General features: G+C 47.6%; 1 protein-coding gene across 2 annotated transcripts in view; it reads left to right on the forward strand.

The window, feature by feature from the left end:
- SLC35F4 (solute carrier family 35 member F4) overlaps positions 1 to 21,055 on the forward strand; it is a 122,138-nt gene that overhangs the window by 75,055 nt on the left and 26,028 nt on the right. Inside the window, exon 1 of one of the 2 annotated variants that reach the window (XM_056850698.1) lies at positions 19,351 to 19,430. The exons of the other annotated variant lie outside the window; for it this stretch is intronic. Within the exon in view, the coding sequence (XP_056706676.1) occupies positions 19,355 to 19,430 (76 nt within the window). The 5' untranslated portion in view covers positions 19,351 to 19,354. Of the gene's footprint in view, positions 1 to 19,350; positions 19,431 to 21,055 lie in introns of those variants that run through there. 2 annotated transcript variants of the gene reach the window in all.

Raw genomic sequence — 21,055 nt, forward strand, 5'->3', positions numbered from 1 at the left:
CGACAGACGACAGAGTTCCAGCGGTTTAAAAGTGTACAGCATCCCACAGCCCGCTTCCAAATGCCACTTCGGTTGATAAAATACAGGCCCAAGGTTATCTGGACTGCGGGGCCAATAAAATCCGAGGAAAAAGGATGTTCTTTCCGTTGGCTTTAAAAAGCAATCGAAATGGCTCATTTGCTCGTGTTTGGAAGAGGAGAGGCTGACCTGCAAAACGTTCATCACCCAGGCGGAGGTCACACGGGGAATGTGCAGACAGGAAAATTCATTGCGGGCGGGGGGGAGAGCTGCCGTTAATACAGCCCGTCCTCTCTGCAAGACGGGCGTCTCTGATTTAATTGAATTAAGGCCTGCTGCCGACTATCTCTGATGTGTGGCGGCCAAGTCGATGTGGCCCTGACCTTGCCTGAGGAAACGGTCCTCGTTTGAGGACCATCTTCAAGTACTTGAAGGGCTGTCATATAGAGGAGGGTGCCAAGTTGTTTTCTCTTGCCCCAGAAGGTCGGACCAGAACCAGTGGGTTGAAATTAAATCAAAAGAGTTTCCGTCTAGACATTAGGAAGGACTTCCTAACAGAGCAGTTCCTCGGTTGAACAGGCTTCCTCGGGAGGTGGTAAGCTCTCCTTCCCTGGAGGTTTTTCAGCAGAGGCTAGATGGCCATCTGTCAGTAATGCTGATTCTATGACCTTAAGCAGATGATGAGAGGGAGGGCATCTTGGCCATCTTCTGGGCATGGAATAGGGGTCACTGTGTGTGTGTGTGTGGGGGAGGTAGTTTGGAATTTCCTTCATTGGGCAGGGGGTTGGACTAGATGACCTTGGTGGTCCCTTCCAACTCGGTGATTCTATGATTCTATGAGAACTGACCTCAACGTGTTTGAGATGAAAGGTGGCTCTTTGAAAGAGGGTGGCACTTGCTAACATTTTCGAGAGGACGATGGTGGAGAGAAGGAAGGGTTGAATAGAGGCTGCTGGAGTGCAGATGGAACCTCCATGTTCAGAGGCAGTGTACCTCTGCATACCAGATAGTAAATAGCTGGGGAGTGATATTGCCTTTTCCCTTGTTTGTGCAGCATAGCTATCTATGCGTGCCGGTTCCCAGAACTCTCTTAAGACTCCTTCTCTCAAGTGTGCAGACTCCATTGCTGGTTGCCTCATTCCAAGCCACTCGGGTGGGGTACCCAAGCTGTCTTTCATGAGCTGCAGGAATGGCCCAGGTCATAGAGCTTATGCCGAAGGTCCCAAGTTCAATCCCTGTCATCTCCAGTTAATGGGACTAGGCAGGTAGGTGACGTGAAAAACCCCTGCCTGAGACCCCGGAGAGCCGCTGCCGGTCTGAGCAGACATTACTGACTTTGACGGACCAAGGGTCTAATTCAGTATAAGGCAGCTTCATGTGTTCATGTGTATGTAGTGCTTGAAGTGTCGGACTAGGATCTTAGAGACCCAGACCCTTCCCCTCCCCACGACAGACACTCTGTGAGGGAAGTGGGGCTGAGAGAGCTCTAAGAGAGCTGTGACTAGCCCAAGGTTACCCATCTGGCTTCCTGTGTAGGAGTGGGGAAACCAAACCGGTTCACCAGATTAGACTCCACTGCTCACGGGGAAGAGTGGGGAATCAAACCCGGTTCTCCAGATCAGAGTCCACTGCTCCAAACCTCTGCTCTTAACCACTACACCATGCTGGCTCTCAAAGGGGACCCAAAGCATCTTACATCGTTCTCCTCGCCTCCTTTTTATTATCACAGCAACCCTGCAAGGTAGGTTAGGCCGAGAGTGAAAGACTGGCCGAAGCTTCCATGGCAAAGGTGGGTCTTGAACCCAGGTCTCCCAGATGCCAGCCCGACGCTCTAACCACTGTACCATGCCGGCTTTCCGATGGTCTTTGCATTCCTTCTAACTGGTTGTTTAGCAGGCCCTAGACTTTGAAGCTACGGAGCCTTCCAAAATCGTTTGAAGATCCCATCTCCTCCTGACAACAGAGAATGCCCCAGGGGAGGGGCTGTGGCTCAGTGGTAGATCATCTGCTTGGCATGCAGAAGGTCCCAGGTTCAATCCCCGGCATCTCCAGTTAAAGGGACCAGGCAAGTAGGTAATGTGAAAGACCCCTGCCTGAGACCCTGGAGACCCGCTGCCTGACTGAGTAGACAATACTGACTTTGATGGACTGAGGGTCTGGTTCAGTATAAGGCAGCTTCACATGTTCCCTTTCTCTCCCATGGGAGCGCTCCTCGAGCTGAGTGCTAATTCATTGCAAATAGGCGAATCCAACTCTGGCCGCCCGGCCTGATTACTCTGGACGCCGAGATCCCCTCTTCCCAATTGTATAGCCTAGTTAGCATCTAATCCTCCGCCAGATCCTTCACGCACTTCGCCAGGCTTTGCTGTGTTATCTGCTTTGCGACAATATGGCGAGAGAAAGCAAGATTTTCCCGTGAAAAAGTATTAGGGAGGATTATATGGAGATTAGAGCAGAATTAGAGCGGGAGAGAGAGAGAGAGAGAGAGAGAGAGAGAGAGAGAGAAGTGCTTTCTTGTTGCTTGAAAAGGGAATTTAGAAGTTTGGCTGCTCCGGGACCTTGTTTTGGGGCTGGATGCAATTTTGGCTGCTTAATTCACAGGGGCCATGAAAAATAGAGATAGAACTGGAAGAAGAAGGATAAGAAGTTGGTTTTTATATGCCGACTTTCTCTAACACTTGAGGAAGAATCAAACCGGTTTACAAGCACCTTCCCCTCTCCACAACAGACACCCTGTGAGGTAGGTGGGGCTGAGAGAGCTGTGACTAGCCCAAGGCCCCCCAGCTGGCTTCATGTGTAGGAGTGGGGAAATACATCCAGTTCACCAGATTAGCCTTCACTGCTCATGTGGAGGGGTGGGGAATCAAACCCGGTTCTCCAGATCAGAGTCCACCGCTCCAAACCACCCCTCTTAGCCACTACACCAAGCTGGCTCTCATTTGGCATGCAGAAGGTCCTAGGTTCAATCCCTGGCATCTCCAGATAAAGGGACTAGGCAGGGAGGTGATGTGAAAGACTCCTGCCTGAGACCTGGAGTTAAATGGGGAGAGGTCTAAGGTCAGCCAATGAGTATCACAGCCAATGAGTATCACAGCCGAGTAGGGATTTGAACCTGGGCCTTCCAAGTCCTACCCAGTACCGTAACCCAATGGTCCTTAACCTTTAATCCCCTTCTGCCAACAAAGTAGGCAAGATTGTCACCAAATCAGTGTAGGGTTGCCATATGTCTGCCAGAACTCTAGCGGCTGGTGGGGGGGAAAGTTAAAACGTTGTCTCCGACATGACATCACTTCTGGGAAAAAACACAGAAGTAACATCACGCCTTTCTAGGAATCTCCAGAAACTCTATGGTAAAACTATGGAGTTTTTGGTTATTCCTAGAGAGGACTGATGTCAGGGCCTGCCGTGTCCCCACCTCCCCAGGGGGGAGGTGGTCGCGAGGTCAGACCTGGCATCCCCAATGGAGTGGCCCGACGACAACCAATGAATGAATGAAGTGTATGTGAACAAGATCTTGGGGTACGGGTGGACCGTAAGCTAAATATGAGCAGCCAGTGTGACGCAGCAACAGAAAAAGCTAATGCAATCTTGGGGTGCATCAACAGGGGCATAACATCCCAATTGCAAGATGTCATAGTCCCGCTGTACACTGCATTGGTCAGGCCACACCTGGAGTCTTGTGTGCAGTTCTGGAGGCCCCATATGAAAAAAAGGATGTGGACAGAATCGAGCGGGTGTAGAGGAGAGCAACGAAGGAGGAAAGGCTGAGGGACTTGGGAAGGTCCAGTCTGGGGAAGAGGAGGCTGGTGGGGCGGGGGTAGGATTGCTCTCTTTAAGTATTTGAAAGGGTGTCACTTAGAGAAGGCAGGGAGCGGTTCCTGTTGGCAGTAGAGGGTAGGACTCCCAAGAATGGGTTTAAATTGCTGGAAGAAAGGTGCCACTTGGATAGTAGGGAATTTTTTTTTACAGTAAGAGTTGTTTGACAGTGGAATCAGCTACCTGGGGGGGGTGAGCTTCCCCTCGCTGTCAGCCTTTAAGCAGAAAAAGGACTCAAAACCACCGTTAATACAATATTGTAAAAACCAAACAGGGCAGGCTCACAACTACAAGAATATCAAACGTGTATTAAATGTCACAACAAGTGCAAAACATCAACAACAGTACAGTGTGATAAAAATATATACAATGTTATACAATATGTACAAGCTCTTAAACAAATAGGCACACTGGCTATTTCTAAAGTCAGACGTCTGACTTTAGAAATAGCCAGTGTGCCTATTTGTTTGAGCTTGTACATATTGTATAACATTGTATATATTTTTATCACACTGTACTGTTGATGTTTTGCACTTGTTGTGACATTTAATACACGTTTGATATTCTTGTAGTTGTGAGCCTGCCCTGTTTGGTTTTTACAACTGTCTTTAAGCAGAGGCTGGAAAAGCACTTGTCAGGGCTGCTCTAGGCTGATCCTGCATTAAGCAGGGGGTTGGACTAGATGGCCTCTATGGCCCCTTCCAACTCTGTGATTCTATGGTATCTTTTGCTAGCAGGTGAAGATTTTTTGTTTTGTTTCGTCTGGCATACCCCCAATAACGGTTATTGCCCCCCCCGTCTAGTTGTTTGTTTATGTGTTCTTAACAGAATGGTATATTTTAAACTGTCTTTTAATTGTTTAAACGTTTTACCGTTTTTACGTGCGCCACCTTGTGGATCGGGTGGAAAGATGGCATAAAAATGTTCTAAATAAGTAAATACGTAAATACGTAAATACATAAATAAATAAAAGTGAGGATAAAATCGGGAAGGCTGTGTCTACCCTGAGGCAATAGAAGAAGGGCGGGATAATAATGTGGCAGACAGAAACTTTGGAGAAGATGTAATTTGGGTTTGGATTCCTTTGCATGACAGGAGAGGAGGAGGAGGAGAAGAAGAAGAAGAAGAAGAAGAGGAGTTGGTTTTTATTTGCCAACTTTCTCTACCTTTTCAAGGAGACTCAAACTGGCTTACAATTGCCTTGCCTTCCTCTCCCTACAACAGACACTTTTGGAAATATGGTGTTGGAGGAGAGTGTTACAGATACCGTGGACTGCCAAAAAACCCCACAAATCAGTGGGTTCTAGATCAAACCAAGCCTGAACTGACCCTAGAAGCTAAAATGACTAAACTGAGGCTGTCGTACTTTGGTCACATTATGAGAAGAGTCACTGAGAAAGACAATCATGCTAGGAAAATCATGCATAATTTCCCGCCATCCTGGTAAAAATAGAAGGACTCTCCTCTCACTAATGTTAGCAGATAAGAACCGAGAGGTCACTTTTAAGGTTGCCAAATTTGGTTGGATAGCCTATAAGATTAAGAAATCTTGGGTGAGCCATATATTGGCTTTTTAGCAATAACTTTTAGCCTACAAGATTAGGAACCTTGGGTGAGCCATATATAGGCTTTTTAGCTATAAGTGTTATAAGATATTATATAATTCTGTAATTCTACAATTTAAAATGTTTTTTTTATTATGAGTTAATTGATATTCTGGAAGTTTGATTCTATTTCTATTGATTGATTCTATTTTTATTGGTCTCGGACTGTGTTAAGTAAAATTTGAACTTGACAATCATGCTAGGAAAAGTGGAAGGCAGCAGGAAAAGAGGAAGACCCAACAAGAGATGGATTGACTCTCTAAAGCAGTGGTTCCCAAAGTGGGCAGTACTACCCCCTGGGGGCGATGGAATTACCTAGGGGGGCACTAAGAGGCAAGGGGGCAGCAGGGGGTGCTAGCAGTGGGCCTTTTCCACTGTGTTGTTGGATAGGGTAGGGGGCGCTGGGGTCGAGTTTGTGGAACCAAGGGGGCGGTGGCCCGAAAAGTTTGGGAAGCCCTGCTCTAAAGGAAGCCACAGCCCTCCGTTTGCAAGACCTGAGCAAGGCTGTTAAGGATAGGATGTTTTGGAGGACTTTGATTCATAGGGTCGCCATGAGTCGGAAGCAATTTGATGGCACTTAACACACACACACACAAGCAACTAAGTAAATAAATGCAATGAACAATTCCGGGCGACCGAAAAGCCTGCTGATACCCTTGTGCTCAAGCAATATACTTGCGAAGAAAACAGTTTCCCTTTTCATTTCGTGCCCTGCTTCTAACAAGATGCAGGCTGAGTTGTATCTCATTAATTGGCAAGGAACTAAAATGTATGCAAATATGTGAAGACACACTGCTGGCCCTCCCATACTGCGTCCCCAAGAAGTGGTTACAAACACAGATGTCCTTCGAAAATGATGAGTCACGCCGCATGTGCGGGATTAGAAAACATAAGCCGCTTCCTCGGGGTGCCCCAGATTTGTTCATTAATAATTATTTGACATCCAATTACAGCCAAATTATTACTGCCCCCCCTCTCCAAAGAGATAATCATAGAAAAGGACGCCCTCGTAAATCTCTTGTTTTGCCCCGCAATTCAGCGCTTGCATGCTTGAAATTAATAATTCAGATTTCTTCTTTGTCGATGCTACAGAGTTCTCTTGCCTCTCGAAAGCTGTTATTCAAACTATATTCCATTGGCCCTGAACAGCTAAATTACTAGGCTGTAAGATTAAGAAACCCCTAATCTCTCTTTCAAGACAATCCTTGGAGACGGCTTTTGGTTTGAAACAAAAGGCAGGTAAGACCAGGCTGCTTTGTGAACAGAGCCCGGAGACCTGGCTTTCTTGCTTCGGGTTACCAACCTCCAGGTGGTGGCTGGAGATCTGGGATTACAAGTGATCTCCAGGTTACAGAGATCAGTTCCCTTGAAGAATACGACTTCTTTGGAAGGTGGACTCTTTGGCATCGTACCCCACTGAAGTCCCTCCCCACCTCAAACCCCAGCATAGTGTAGTGGTTAGGAGCGGTGGACTCTAATCTGGAGAGCCGGGTTCGATTCCCCGCTCCTCCACATGAAGCCCGCTGGGTGACCTTGGGCCAGTCACAGTTCTCTCCAAACTCTCTTAGCCCCACCTTCCTCACAAAGTGTTTGCTGTGAGGAGGGGAAGGGACGGTGATTGTAAGCTGCTTAGAGACTCTTTAAAGGTCGAGAAAGTCGGCATATCAAAACCAACTCTTCTTTTTTTTTATCCTTAACCTTTCCTCTCCTTATATGTCCTACTTGTCAGTGGCCAATTGCCTTTCCTGAGACATGAGATATGCAGTATGGGCATGGTTTTTCAACAACCCAGTCTCACCGTAATAACATCTCTACCTATAGGGATAATGGATGCCATGTTGGGGACCCCTGATGTAGTGTATAGAAGTGGAAGAAAGGAATTTGTAATGCAAATAAGCATTCTGGCCCGAGCCAGTTTTACATTCTCAGAGCCAGCCTGGCGTAGTGGTTAAGAGCGGCGGACTCTAATCTGAAGAACCAGGTTCAATTCCCCACACCTCCACATGAAGCCTGCTAGGTGATCTTGGGCCAGTCACAGTTCTCTGGTGACACTCTCAGCCTCATCTACCTCACAAGGAGAGGGGAGAGGAAAAGAAGGCATTTGTAAGCCACGGTAGAGAAAAAACACGATATGAAAACCTATTCTTCTTCTTCATTGCCAACTGCTCTCTAAGCAAGGACTGCTAAAGTGAAGCTGCTGCATTGCCAAAAGCAAAATGTAAAGCCGGAGGAAGCGACATTTGTCAGCAGGGGGGTCGGCGTCACCCTTCGGACATCTCAAGGCCCATGAGACCGGTTCGAGCTGAACTGGTTATGTCCCTCTCTCGAAAAGGGAGCACGCGCACACAAATGTTTTTTAAATCAACCGAGCCCCGATGGAGCCGCCAATTTAATGCATGATCAACCTAATCTGCTCCTTTCCCTTCGCATCTACAGCTTGTGAAGCTGTCTTTAAAAAAACACGCACACCCAAAAACCTGTTCCTAGGTGGCCGCGGAGATTTGAAAACCAGGTCACCTTTCCGTTGTGTTGTGCTTAATGCGGGAGCGAAGGCGTTCGGAGCCTCTTAGTATCTCTTTCACGCGCTCCTTAATGTGTTGTTGTGCTGTTTGCTTCCCTAAATCACATTAATATTCCAGGCCTGTGAAATGAGCTGGTAAATGGTCTTGTCACTTGTCATCTTGCTGCGGCGGTTAAATGACGGCGGACGTGAGAACTTTCCATCCGTTCGGTGGCTGGCCAGTGAGCCCCAGTGGGTTTTGGGGGAGGTAAAGAGGGCCCTATTAAACAGCGAGCAACGGATGCTGCAGTGTAGGACCTCGGTAGGTTGCCAGGTCCTTCTTTGCCACCGGCGGGAGGTTTTTGGGGTGGAGCCTGGGGAGGGCAGGGTTTGGGGAGGGGAGGGACTTCAATGCCATAGAGTCCAATGGCCAAAGAAGCCATTTTCTCCACGTAGAGTTGTCAGGTCCCTCGTCGCAACTGGCGGGAGGTTTTTGGGGCAGAGCCTGAAGAGGGGGGGGGGTTGGGGAGGGGATAGGATTCAATGCCATAGAGTCCAATGGCCAAAGTGGCCATTTTCTCCAGGGGAACTGATCTTTATCGGTTGGAGATCAGTTGTAATTGCAAGAGATCGCCAGCCAGTACCTGGAGGTTGGCAGCCCTAGATCCCGGCCACTTAAACTGCGTCAGCTAATGGGTAATTGAATTTCATGCTGTATTTTCACACCAGTGTGGTGGTGTGGTTAGTGTTGGACTAGGGTTTGGGACACCCAGGTTCGAATCCCCGCTCTGCCATGGAAGCTCACTGGATGATTTTGGGCCCGCGACACTCTCTGAGACTAACCTAGAATAGAAGAGAATCAGAAAGTTGGTGGGTGTCAAAGTCCAGGCGTGTCAAATTCAATTGTTACGAGGGCCAGATGTGACGTAAATGCCACTTGGTCGGTCTGGGCCATTCCTCGCCAGCCCAGATCAAGAGTGGGGTGTGTGTGGCTGCTTCGGCTGGATAAGAGCTCTCAAGGGGTGTTTGACACCCCTGATCTAGTCCAACCGCTTGCGCCATGCAGGATGACTTTAAAGCAACAGCAGGGTCGTTGTGAGGATAAAATGGAGGAGAGTGTCAGAAGCTTACAATCACCTTCCCTACCCCTCCCCACAACAGGCACCCTGTGAGGTGGGTGGGGCCGAGAGAGCTCTCAGAGAACTGCAACTAGCCCAAGGTCGCCCAGCTGGCTTCATGTGTCGAGAACAGAACCCGGTTCTCCAGATTAGAGTCCCTCGCTCTTAATCACTACGCTCTTAACCAGTAAACCACACTGTAATACAGCAAACCTACAAAAAAACAGCAGTGGAAACCAGAGAACCGGAAAAGCTGAGAAAAATACAAACATTAACGTATCCCTAGACCACTGGTTCCCAACCGGGGGTCTGTGGGCCCCCAGGGGTCCGCGAGAACTAAATTAAGGTCCGCGAAACGAAGTTATAAAGTTCCCGGAATATAACCAGGCCGAATCAAAAGATACCCAAAAGCTGATTCGCAATCCTTTTGGTATTGCTGTTGAAGAGGTTGCAGAAGAAATCCAGGAAGAGCTCACTGAATTCCAAAATGATAGGTGCTGTAAGGATGCGTTTGAATCAGTTTCTCTTGAAGAGTTCTGGTGTAAAAAAGCAATTTCATATCCTACAGTTCGGGGATTCGCCTTGCGATATCTTATGCTCTTCTCCACAACTTATTTATGTGAACAAGGTTTTCTGCTTTGCTTATAATTAAGAACAAGACCAGAAATCGATTGGAAGCAAGTGATGATATTTGTGTAGCTCTGAGCAACAGTATTAGCCCCAGAATTGCCCAGCTTGTAAAAAGGATGCAAGCTCAAAAATCCCATTGATTTTCAATTAAAAGTTCTCTATTATAAAAAATATATTCAAATATTATTCTAAGTTTAATGTTGAACTAACAGTTATGATTAAAGTTTATTTTCAAATTCTCGGAATTTTTATTTTGAACCTTGGGGTCCCTGCACCGAACAAAAAAGTCCTAGTGGTCCCTGGCCAAAAAAAGGTTGGGAACCACTGCCCTAGACCAATACTGACAGAGAGGAAAGTGTTTTGTTGTGCCGAGGGGGCGGGGAATAGGCGTAAATTTGACATGAGGGTCTTATAGGCCTGCTGTGTAAGACCTCTGGATCCAAATTACTTTGGTCTTTTCTGACATAACCGAGGTCTCTTAAAGTGCAAATGCAGGAATGTAATACCACCTGAGGATATCAAGTCTTTGTGGAACGGCAATGTTGTGAGCCTGAAAATGCCAGTTACGGTGGTGGGAACCCAGAAGTCAAACTCTCTGAGGCTCTGAAGACTCAAAGATGGTTGAAATCTGCATTTTTTTGGCAGGACAATCTAGCCTTCTCAAAGATGATCCAGAGGTTTAGAATCAAGTTGGCATGTGGAAGGGTGTGAATAAGGATTTCATGAATAAGGATTTATGGATGGTATGGAGAGAGTGGACAGGGAGAAGCTTTTCTCCCTCTCTCATAATACTGGAACGCGGGATCATCTGCTGAAGCTGGAGGGTGAGAGATTCAAAACAGACAAAAGGAAGTATTTCTTCACACGATGTATTGCTAAATTGTGGAACTCCCTGCCCCAGGATGTGGTGATGGCTGCCAACTTGGAAGGCTTGAAGAGGGGAGTGGACATGTTCCTGGAGAAGAGGGCTATCCATGGCTGCTAGCCAAAATGAATACTAGTCATGATGCATACCTCTTCTCTCCAGGATCAGAGGAGCAGGCCTAGTATATTGGGTGCTGTGGAACACAGGCGGGACAATGCTGCTGCAGTTGTCTTGTTTGTGGGCTTCCTAGAGGCCACTGGTTGGCCGCTGTGTGAACAGATTGCTGGACTTCATGGGCCTGGGTCTGATCCAGCAGGGCCTTTCTTATGTTCTTATGTTAAGGCTTTAAAAGGAGAGTGGACATGTTCGTGGAGGAGGGGGCTATTCATGGCTACTAGTCAAAACGGATACTAGTCATGATCCACACCTATTCTCTCCAGGATCAGAGGAGCATGCCAAATATATTAGGTGCTGTGGAGTACAGGCAGGATGGTGCTGCTGCGGTCGTCTTGCTTGTGGGCTTCCTAGAGGCACCTGGTTGGCCACTGTGTGGACTTGATGGGCCTGGGTCTGATCCAGGATGGCTTTTCTTATGTTCTTATCTTCTTATGACCCGTATGGAAAGTTCTGACATCCATTCGGGAGTGTTCATTTGTAGGTAGGTGCTTCCTCAGGCACATAAGAAATAAGAATATAAGAAGAGCCCTGCTGGATCATACCAGTGGTCCATCTAGTTCAGCATCCTGCCTCACACAGTTCCTCTGGAGGGCCAGCCACAGGGCACAGAGGCCGAGGCCTTCCCCTAACGTTGCCTCCTGGCACTGGGATTCAGAGGCTGACTGCATCTACATGTGGAGGTTCCCTTTAGTCGCTATGGCTGGTAGCCACTGATTGACGTGTCTTCCATGAGTACATCTAGATCCCTTTTAAAGCCTATGGCCGTCGCTACTTCCTCTGGCAGCGAATTCCACATTTTAATCACTCTCTGTGTAAAGATGAAGAAGAGCTGGTTTAACACGCCGATTTCCTCTACCTTTAAAGGAGACTCAAACCAGTTTACCATCACCGTCCCTTCCTCTCCCCACAACGGACACCTTGTGAGGTAGGTGGGGCTGAGAGAAAGTGACTGGCCCAAGGTCACCCAGCAGGCTTCATGTGGAGGAGTGAGGAATCAAACCCGGTTCCCTAGTTTAGAGTCCTCCGCTCTCAGCCACTATACCAAGTATTTCCTTTTGTCCATCCTGGATCTACTGCCCACCAGCTTCGTTGGGTGCCCTCGAATTCTGGTATTTTGGGAGAGGGAGAAAAAAAATCTTTGTCAACCCACTCCACCCTGTGCATGGGAAACCACAGGGAAATGTCTCCCTCCCAGCCCCCCCACCTGTCAAGCAAGGGCCTATAATCCTAGACCTCTTTTCAAAAGAAGGATTAAGTGGTACGATTAAGAGGTTCAATGTTCTTATCTCCCTTTGAGTAATTCAATGCTTGCTCAGAGTTTCACTTCTCTCGTAAAATACCTGAGAGTTGGGAAGAAAAATAACTTGGCTTTCAAAATATTGTCGAAGGCTTTCCCGGTCAGAGTTCATTGGTTCTTGTGGGTTATCCGGGCTGTGTGACCGTGGTCTTGGTCTTTTCTTTCCTGACGTTTCGCCAGCAGCTGTGGCCGGCATCTTCAGAGGAGTAACACTGAAGGACAGTGTCTCTCAGTGTCAAGGGTGTAGGAAGAGTAATATGTAGTCAGAAAGGGGTTGGGTTGACTATACATTACTCTTCCTACACACTTGACACTGAGAGACACTGTCCTTCCGTGTTACTCCTCTGAAGATGCCGGCCACAGCTGCTGGCGAAACGTCAGGAAAGAAAAGACCAAGACCACGGTCACACAGCCCGGATAACCTACAAGAACCAACTTGGGTTTCATGCCCCACTTTAGATTCCTGTGGGCATAGAGGGTACCAGTTTAGGAGGATGGAAATATGAAGTGTTTCGTCTTTAAGAACATAAAAAGTAGCCTGCTGGATCAGACCAGTGGCTCCTCTAGTTCAATACCCTCTTTTCACACAGCGTTCTTCATTTATTTAATACAGGTTCATTCCTGCATTTCCACCGAATTGAACTGCTCATTGCCCTTTCAAAAACGTACAAAATGGGCATCATAACTAGGCCTGACAAGCAACACCGCAGGCAACGCTTCCAGTAAAAACCCACAGTGGCGTCGAGTCGCTCTAGGAGTCGTCGGAAACTGTGTGATGAAACCATAAGCGTTTCTGGCAATTCCTAGCGCTACCCCCAGCGCCACACACACCCCAAATCCCTACCCATACCCTTCTGATTGCTAGGTACTGCCTGGCAACCCTAGTTACAACCAGCTTACAAGAATGCAACCTAAAATCGAAAATAAACAGAATGGTAGGGGAATACAGCAGTTACACAAGTCCACGTTTAGGCTAAGGACAGTGTTAGCTTGAAACTGGGAAGATAACAAGGTCAGAAACTGGCCTGTGTACCTAGGGTTGGGAGGGAGCACTAGTACTTGGGGTGCTACCACTGAAGAGGCTCCGTCTTGCCCCAAAGGTGGGGAACCTGATACAGAAACTCAGGTGCTCATCTCCGCTGAAGGCTGGTTCCTATATGGGAGAAGAGAAGGTGGTCCTTTCATTGACCTGGCCCCAGTTATTTTATCCATTTTGCACTCTTCTTTCGTGCAACTCAAGGAAAGGGTACATAGGATTCCGAGGAGTTCTCCCATCTGGCCAAACTGAGACCCCTTCAGCCAGGTGGCTGCATCATGCGTCCTGTGTGCACACCTGGGATAGCTGTTTTTGCTAGTGGTTAGAGTGTTGGACTAATATCTAGGAGATCTAGGAGGTGCCTATTCCAGTCTGTGCACCACCATAAATGTTTCCAGGTGTTACATAGACAATTGTGTTACATAGAATCATAGAGTTGGAAGGGACCACCAGGGTCATCTAGTCCAACCCCCTGCACAATGCAAGAAATTCACACCTACCCCCACCCACACACCACCAGTGACTCCTACTCCATGCCCAGAATATGGCCAAGATGCCCTCCCTCTCATCATCTGCTTAAGGTCATAGAATCAGCATCGCTGACAGATGGCCATCTAGCCTCTTCTTTGGGCCAGTCATTTTCTCCCAGACTAACCTATCTTACAGGGTGGTGGTGAGGAATCTGAGGATAAAATGGAATTGGAGAGGATCCTGCACACCGCTCGGAGCTCCTTGGAGGAATGTGTGCGTAAATGCCACCCAGTCATTTCCAACGTATGGCGACTCTATGAATTGATGACCTGCAGAACGTCCTATTGTGATCAGCCTTGCTCAGGTCGTGCAAATTGAGGGCCGTGGCTTCCTTGATTGAGTCCATCCATCTCATGTTGGGCCTTCCTCTTATCCTTCTGCCTTCAGCTTTTCTAGCATTGTTGTCTTTTCCAACAAGTCTTCTCATAATGTGACCAAAGTACGATCGCCTCAGTTTAGTCATTTTAGCTTCTAGGGACAGTTCAGGCTTGATTCAATCTGGAACCCACCGATTTTGTCTTTCTGGCTCTTTGTGGTATCCGTAACACTCTCCTCCAACACCACCTTTCAAATGAATCAACTTTCTTGCTGCCAGCTTTCTTCATAGTCCAACTTTCACACTCATACATAGCAAGGGGGGAATACTGTGGCATGAATTAAACTGATCTTAGTTATCAGTGACACATCCTTACATGTTTAGCCTGAAGAGGAGACGACGGAGAGGGGATATGATAACCATCTACAAGTACTTGAAGGGCTGTCATATAGAGGAGGGTGCCGAGTTGTTTTCTGTTGCCCCAGAAGGTCGGACCAGAACCAACGGGTTGAAATTAAATCAAAAGAGCTTCCGTCTAGACATTAGGAAGAATTTACTAATCGTTAGAGGTGTTCCTCAGTGGAACAGGCTTCCTCAGGAGGTGGTGAGCTCTCCTTCCCTGGAGGATTTTAAGCAAAGGCTAGATGGCCATCTGTCAGCAAAGCTGATTCTATGACCTTACGCAGGTCATGAGAGGGAGGGCATCTTGACCATTCTCTGGGCATAGAGTAAGGGTCACTGGGTGTGTGTGTGGGGGGGGAGACAGTTGTCAATGTCCTGCATTGTGCAAGGGGTTGGACTAGATGACCCTTGTGGTCCCTTCCAACTCTATGATTCTAAGAATCTCTTCAAGCTCCTTCATAGCTGCCCTTCCCAGTTTCAATCTCCTGATTTCTTGGTTGCAGTCTCCCTTTTGATTGATTCTTCAAGCTTCTTCATAGCTGCCCTTCCCATTCTCAGTCTCCTTCTGATTTCTTGGTTGCAGTCTCCCTTTTGATTGCTGATTGAGGCAAGGAATGGAAAATCTTGTTCAATTTCGGTTTCTTCATCATCAGCTTTCAAGTTGTGCAATTCCTTAGTGATGGTGGAAAGTGTCGTCAAGTTGCAGCCAATGCATGGTGACCCTGTAGGGTTTTCAAGGCCAGGGATGTTCCGAGGTGGTTTGCCATTGCCTGTCTCCACTTCTCGCCCACAGTATTCCTTGGCAGTCTCCCATCTGAGTACTAACCAGGGCCGACCCTGCTTAGCTTCTGAGAGCTGAGAAGATCAGGCTAACCCGAGCCATCCTGGTCAAGGCAAGAGATGGACAGGGTGGTTTGCTGTTGCCTGCCTCTGCGTAACGACCCTGGTATTCCTCGGAGGTCTCCCGTCCAAGGTCCGATCCTGCTTAATTTCCGAGATCTGACGAAAGCGGGCTAGCCATCTCGGCCATCCAGTTCCTGAGCAGTCTTGTCTTCTTGATATCCAGCTGTAATCCTGCTTCGGCACTTTCTGTTTTAACCTTCATCAGTAGTCACTTTAGATCGTCTCGATTTTCTGCCGGTAATGCGGTGTCGTGTGCCTATCGGAAATGGTTAACGTTCCTGCAGCCAATTTTTACTCCATCTTCAAAAGTAGTTTGCAGATAGAAATTGCCTCTCCCTAAGTACTTTTAATGTCACGAGATTGGCTCCGTCTTGCAGGAGAAATCATAGACTCACAGAGTTGCAAGGGCCATAGAGGCCCTTGCCTCTAGTCCAACCCCCTGCTCAATGCCGGATCAGCCTAGAGCATCCCTGACAAGTGTTCGTCCAGTTGCTGCTTGAAGACTGCCAGTGAGGGGGAGCGTACCCCTCAGATTCTTACATTCTTATGGTGGTGCAGCATTGCTTTTGGCAATGGGGCCTTTTGCCCCATGTCCGGGATTTTTTATTTTAAAAGCCCTCCCCCCCCCAACAGCTGTGAAACCTCTGTGGGGATGCTGCGGTGGCACCGCGGCCATGCCATCCCTGGCCACTGCGGCTTTTAGGAATGGGCTGTATGAAGAAGAAGAAGAAGAAGAGTTGGTTTTTATATGCCGAATTTCTCTGCCACTTAAGGGAGACTCAAACTGGCTTACAATCACCTTCCCATCCCCTCCCAACAACAGACACCCTGTGTGCTAGGTGGGGCTGAGAGAGCTGTGACTAGCCCAAGGTCGCCCAGCTGGCTTCGTGTGTAGGAGTGGGGAAACAAAACCAGTTCACCAGATTTGCCTCCGCCGCTCATGTGGAGGAGAGGGGAATCAAACCCGGTTCTCCAAATCAGACTCCACCCCTCCAAACCACCGCTCTTAACCATCACACCATGCTGGCCGATTGAGTATGAAGAAGCTACATGGCATCATTGTTCGTTAAGACAACTGGCTGCTTTGGACTGTCTACTTTTGGGAGTACGTAAGACTTTTATTTAAGGTTTGAATGTTGTGTCTTTCTACCCTGAACAGTTTGGGCAGGAAAGGATCCCTAGAAGCCCCGATTTTCTATCGATTTATTTACTTAAGAGAATTCTGTGTCACCTCATTAGAGTCTTGCTTGAGGCTGTATTACGGTTGAAATAATAACGTTATCAATATAAAAATGCCAAGCCGTTAAAACAAACTTCTCAAACAAGCCACAGGGCATAAAAGGCATAAAACTGACAATAAAACAGATCTCAGACCAGAAGCTCACTATTAAAAGCTGGAAAGAGACCCCCCCCCCAATTAAATGCCTTGGTAAACGACTGGCACCTGAAAAACAGTAAAGTCAGTGCCAGGCAAATGTCGAAGAAGAGGGTGTTCCTAAAGCTGAGGGGCCACCACTGAAAAGGCCCTGTCTGTGGTTGTGCCACGCACCATACCTCTGAAGCTGAAACCACAGTGCTTCAGAGGCAGATTTTCACTGGTGGACGGGATACTTGTTTCCCTTCCAACCTAAGTGCTTACACAGGTAGAAGAAGAGTTGGTTTTTATACCCTGCTTTTCTCTACCTTTAAGGAGTCTCAAAGCGGCTTACAATCGCCTTCCCTTCCTCTCTCCACAACAGACACCTTGTGAGGCAGGTGAGGCTGAGAGAGTTCGGAGAGAGCTGTGACTAGCCCAAGGTTACACACACACACACCCAGCAGGCTTCATGTGGAGGAGTGGGGAATCAAACCCGGTTCTCCAGATTAGAACCCACCGCTTTTAACCAACAGGCCATGCTGTCTAGATGGCCATCTGTCAGCAATGCTAATTCTGTGAATTTAGGCAGATCGCGAGAGGGAGGGCAGGAAGGGATGATCCAGCGCTTGGCTCTCATGGCCCTTGCTCACATGCCCAGGGTAATGCTGATCATCATTTTGGGGTCACAAAGGAATTTTCCTTCAGTCCAGACAAGGTCACCCAGCAGGCTTCATGTGGATGAGTGGGGAATCGAACCCGGTTCGCCAGATTAGAGTCCGCTGCTCTTAACCACTATGCCACACTGGCTCTTCCACACCTGAACACACGATGTACTGTGTGTATACAGGCAATGCAACAAATGGTTATAAGGACTGGGATTCTTCTGATTGTGCTTCATTTTGCCCTCCGTTTCTACTAGTAATCATCAGAGCCCCTGCGTGTGAATGCCAACAAAGGGAATTGTTCCAGAAGGAAGCGGGGAACAGTGTCTTTCCTTGCTGGGACACTCCATTAAACCAAGGGTTCCCTAGAAAGCACACTAGTAATGGGCCGCCACCACTCAGGGACCTCCTGAGAACATCCAGACTGACCCAGTGAGAAGGTATCCTTCTAGCACAGTACTACAGCAATAACAAAGTGACCGGGTAGAAACCATAGAAGAAACCTTATAAGCAACTGTTTAATGTCATGCAGGGGAAGAGAGAAATATCCCAGAGAAATAGATTGCAGTAAGCAAAGCCGAAAATTGTACTAAGCAAAGCCGAAAATTGTAAAAGTATATAATAAAAGAGTGGGGGGGGGGGAAGGGTGTTTGGGTGCAAAAAGGTGTAAAAACAGGACAGACTATACCCAGGCAGTAATACAGTATCTTCATTCATTCATTCACTTATTCGTTCATTCATATTTCTGGCCAAGGCCGGTCTCCGGGCAGCTCACAACCCAAATAAACACATCATACATTAAATAAGATTAAAATATATCCCCTTTGGGGGATCCCTTTGCTCAAAGGGGCACTTGCAGATTTTCACTAGTTACAGAGGCTAAAATTGGGAGTAGCTGTGTTGTTCCACAGACATATTCCAGAATTCTTGGGAGTTCTCCAGAACTTTTAATCAGTCTGGATAGTCTCCAAAAAGAAAAATGAACAACAAAGGGTGGGGAGAGGGAAAAAATTCAGGACATGTTTCAGGAGACCTCAGCATACCCTTTATTTGTTTGTTTTATTCCTTTATACCCTGCTTTTCTACCCATTGGGAACCCAAAGTGGCTTACATTCTTCTCCTCTCCTCCATTTTGTCCTCACAACCACCCTGCGAGGTAGGTTAGGCTGAGAAAGCGTGACCGGCCCAAGGTCACCCAGCGAACCTCCAAGGCACAAGTGGGAATTCGAACCTGGGTTTTCCAATTGGTAGTACAACACTCTTAACCACTACACCACACTGGCTCTCATTGGTCAGTCTTGAAACAGAGCAGACGATTGGGGCAGATTTAGAGACTATTTTCTCCATGACCCTTTTTCAGAAGTCATATGTGAGCATGTAGCAATTCAGATCCCCATAAGTATGATTTTACTATTTATGGATGTTTGCTGTAGGTCTCCCTAAAGAACAGCGAGGAGTATGCCAAAATGCAATAATAAGTTATAAATTCTTCGCTGCGTCCTGTTCTATATTGTTTTGTGTGTCAGACGGCGTATGAGAATCTCTCTCTTGCCTTGCAGTTAACTAGCAACTGAGAATCTCTGGGTTCTGCCCCCCCCCCCCAGCCTTATATCCTGGAAGCAGAGAAGTGATTTCAAGTTCAGTCGGACGCCGCCGACCTAACCTCTCATGCATTTTTCATAGCACGAGCGCCGGAAAATTGTATCGGTTCCTTTGCAGTTACCGCCGAAAGATCGCTCGCGTACCTGATCCGCGGGCACGGAGGGATCTCCTTCGGTGCGAACCGGGGGGCTGCGATTCCAGACGGGCTGTCTCCATCTTTAGAACTTAAAGGCAGTCCGTTTTAAGCGATTGTTTCCTGAACCGCTGGCTATGCCCAACAATTGAAAGCAAAGGGGGAAAAGTGTTGGCTGAGGTCAAGCATTGTTTGAACGGGTTGCAAATGGTTTCCCGGGGAAACGGCAGACTTGCCCTGGTAGCTGGCTGCAGCATCTCCAGACCGGCATCTCTAGACACGGCAGAGAGGTATCTTGTGGTATTGGGCGGGGGGGTGCCGCCCAAAAAAACAATGTCGAAGCCAAAGGAGAAGAGAACACAACATCTGTAAGGACCCTTCCAGAGAATGAAGAAACATACCGCAAGAGTGGCACCATTAGAATCTTTCAGTATTGCCACATTAAATTCACCTAGAGCAGACGGTAAATGTATATATATTTTTTTCCTACGTAATTTCCCTTCAGAATGAAATTAACTTCTAGCAGATTCTAATTATTTTTTTCCAGGCCGATCTTTTTTTTTTTTTTTTTAATGAATACGAAGGGACCGTTTTCAGAAAGGTTTGAATGTACGTCAAGGCTTTATTTTGGTGTTTTGGTTTGCTGTCCAAAATGTCTGGGTCCCTTCCCCCCAATTATAGATAAAGAACAGTTTTGCGGTGGGAGGGGGAAGAGATTGAACGGAAAAGTTACTCATCTTTCGACATCGGCTTGCAAAGTGCTATCGAGCCGGCTTTCGAGCGTCTGATAATATTTCAGGACAAAATCCGTAATGAAATGCTTGAAATGTTTTTATCGCGTTGCGGTACTTGGCCAGGATTAGCTCCTTAGCCTGATGGGGTCGTAATTAGAGACGGAAAGAGAAATGGCCCCCCTGCAGGTGTGTCGTTTTTGACTAGGTAGGAGACAAGTTCTTAAATAGACTGAGGATTGCTCTTGTTTCAGCCTTCCATGTGCTTTTTGAGTTACTTGCATGAAGATGCCCCCTATTGGTAGTGTACTCTTGGTCCTCCATCTACTGTTATGACCGTAAAGTTGCCTTATACCTAATCAGACCATCGGTCCATGAAGGCCAGTATTGTCTGATCTTACCAGCAGCAGTTCTCCAGGGTCTTCGCTAGAAGTATGTCACATCACCTGCTACCTGGTCCTTTTAACCGGAGATGCCAGGGATTGAACCTGGAACCTTCTGCGTGCCAAATAGATGCCCTGCCACTGAGCCATGGCCCTCCACAAGACCATAGATCTGCACACTTCCCAGACTAGATAAGTGAGGAGTGTCGTATCCCGTTTCAGCTGGGGAACCAAAGCCCACCTACCTCACAGGGTGTCTGTTGTGGGGAGAGGAAGGGAAGGTGATTGTAAGCCAGTTTGAGAAAGTCGGCATATAAAAAGCAACTCCTCCTCCTCCTCCTCCTCCTCCTCCTCCTCCTCCTCCTCCTCCTCCTCTTCTTCTTCTTCTTCTTCTTCTTCTTCTTCTTCTTCTTCTTCTTCTTCTTCTTCTTCTTCTTCTTCTTCTGCCAATGGAGGGCACCTTTGATGTTCTAAACCCAGGGTTTCCCAGCATGGTGCCCGTGGTATCCACTGAGCTTTTCAAAGAGTGAGTAGGGCCGTTGTAAGTTTGGGCTGGTTATTCGCTGCCCTCATCCAAATGGGTCTTCCACCAGAGGATCTGGAGGACTGTTAAGAACCTGGGCTTTCCTTAGGCAGCCCGTGGTTCCATTCCCCTTTCAGGCTTTCCTTCTTCTAGGAAGTATGAGTAGGGAGGTATTCTGTTTGGCTCCATCTCCTGCAGCAGCCATTTTTGGTTTGGTGCCAGCTCGTGTGGTAGCCATTTGGGGCTGGTGCTCAGCTCTGCCTCTCCCAATTCCAAAGGTGACCACAGGCTCAGAAATTTCAGGACACCTAACCTATGCAGATTGGGATTTGGGGGCACTCCAGGAACAATTTGGAAGGCTTTACGAAGGGAGTGGACATGTTCATGGAGGAGAGGGCTGTCCATGGTTACTAGTAAAAATGGATACTAGTCATGACGCACACCTGTTCTC

The sequence above is a fragment of the Euleptes europaea genome, chromosome 6 (genome assembly GCF_029931775.1).
Source record: "Euleptes europaea isolate rEulEur1 chromosome 6, rEulEur1.hap1, whole genome shotgun sequence".
Lineage (NCBI taxonomy): Eukaryota > Metazoa > Chordata > Lepidosauria > Squamata > Sphaerodactylidae > Euleptes > Euleptes europaea.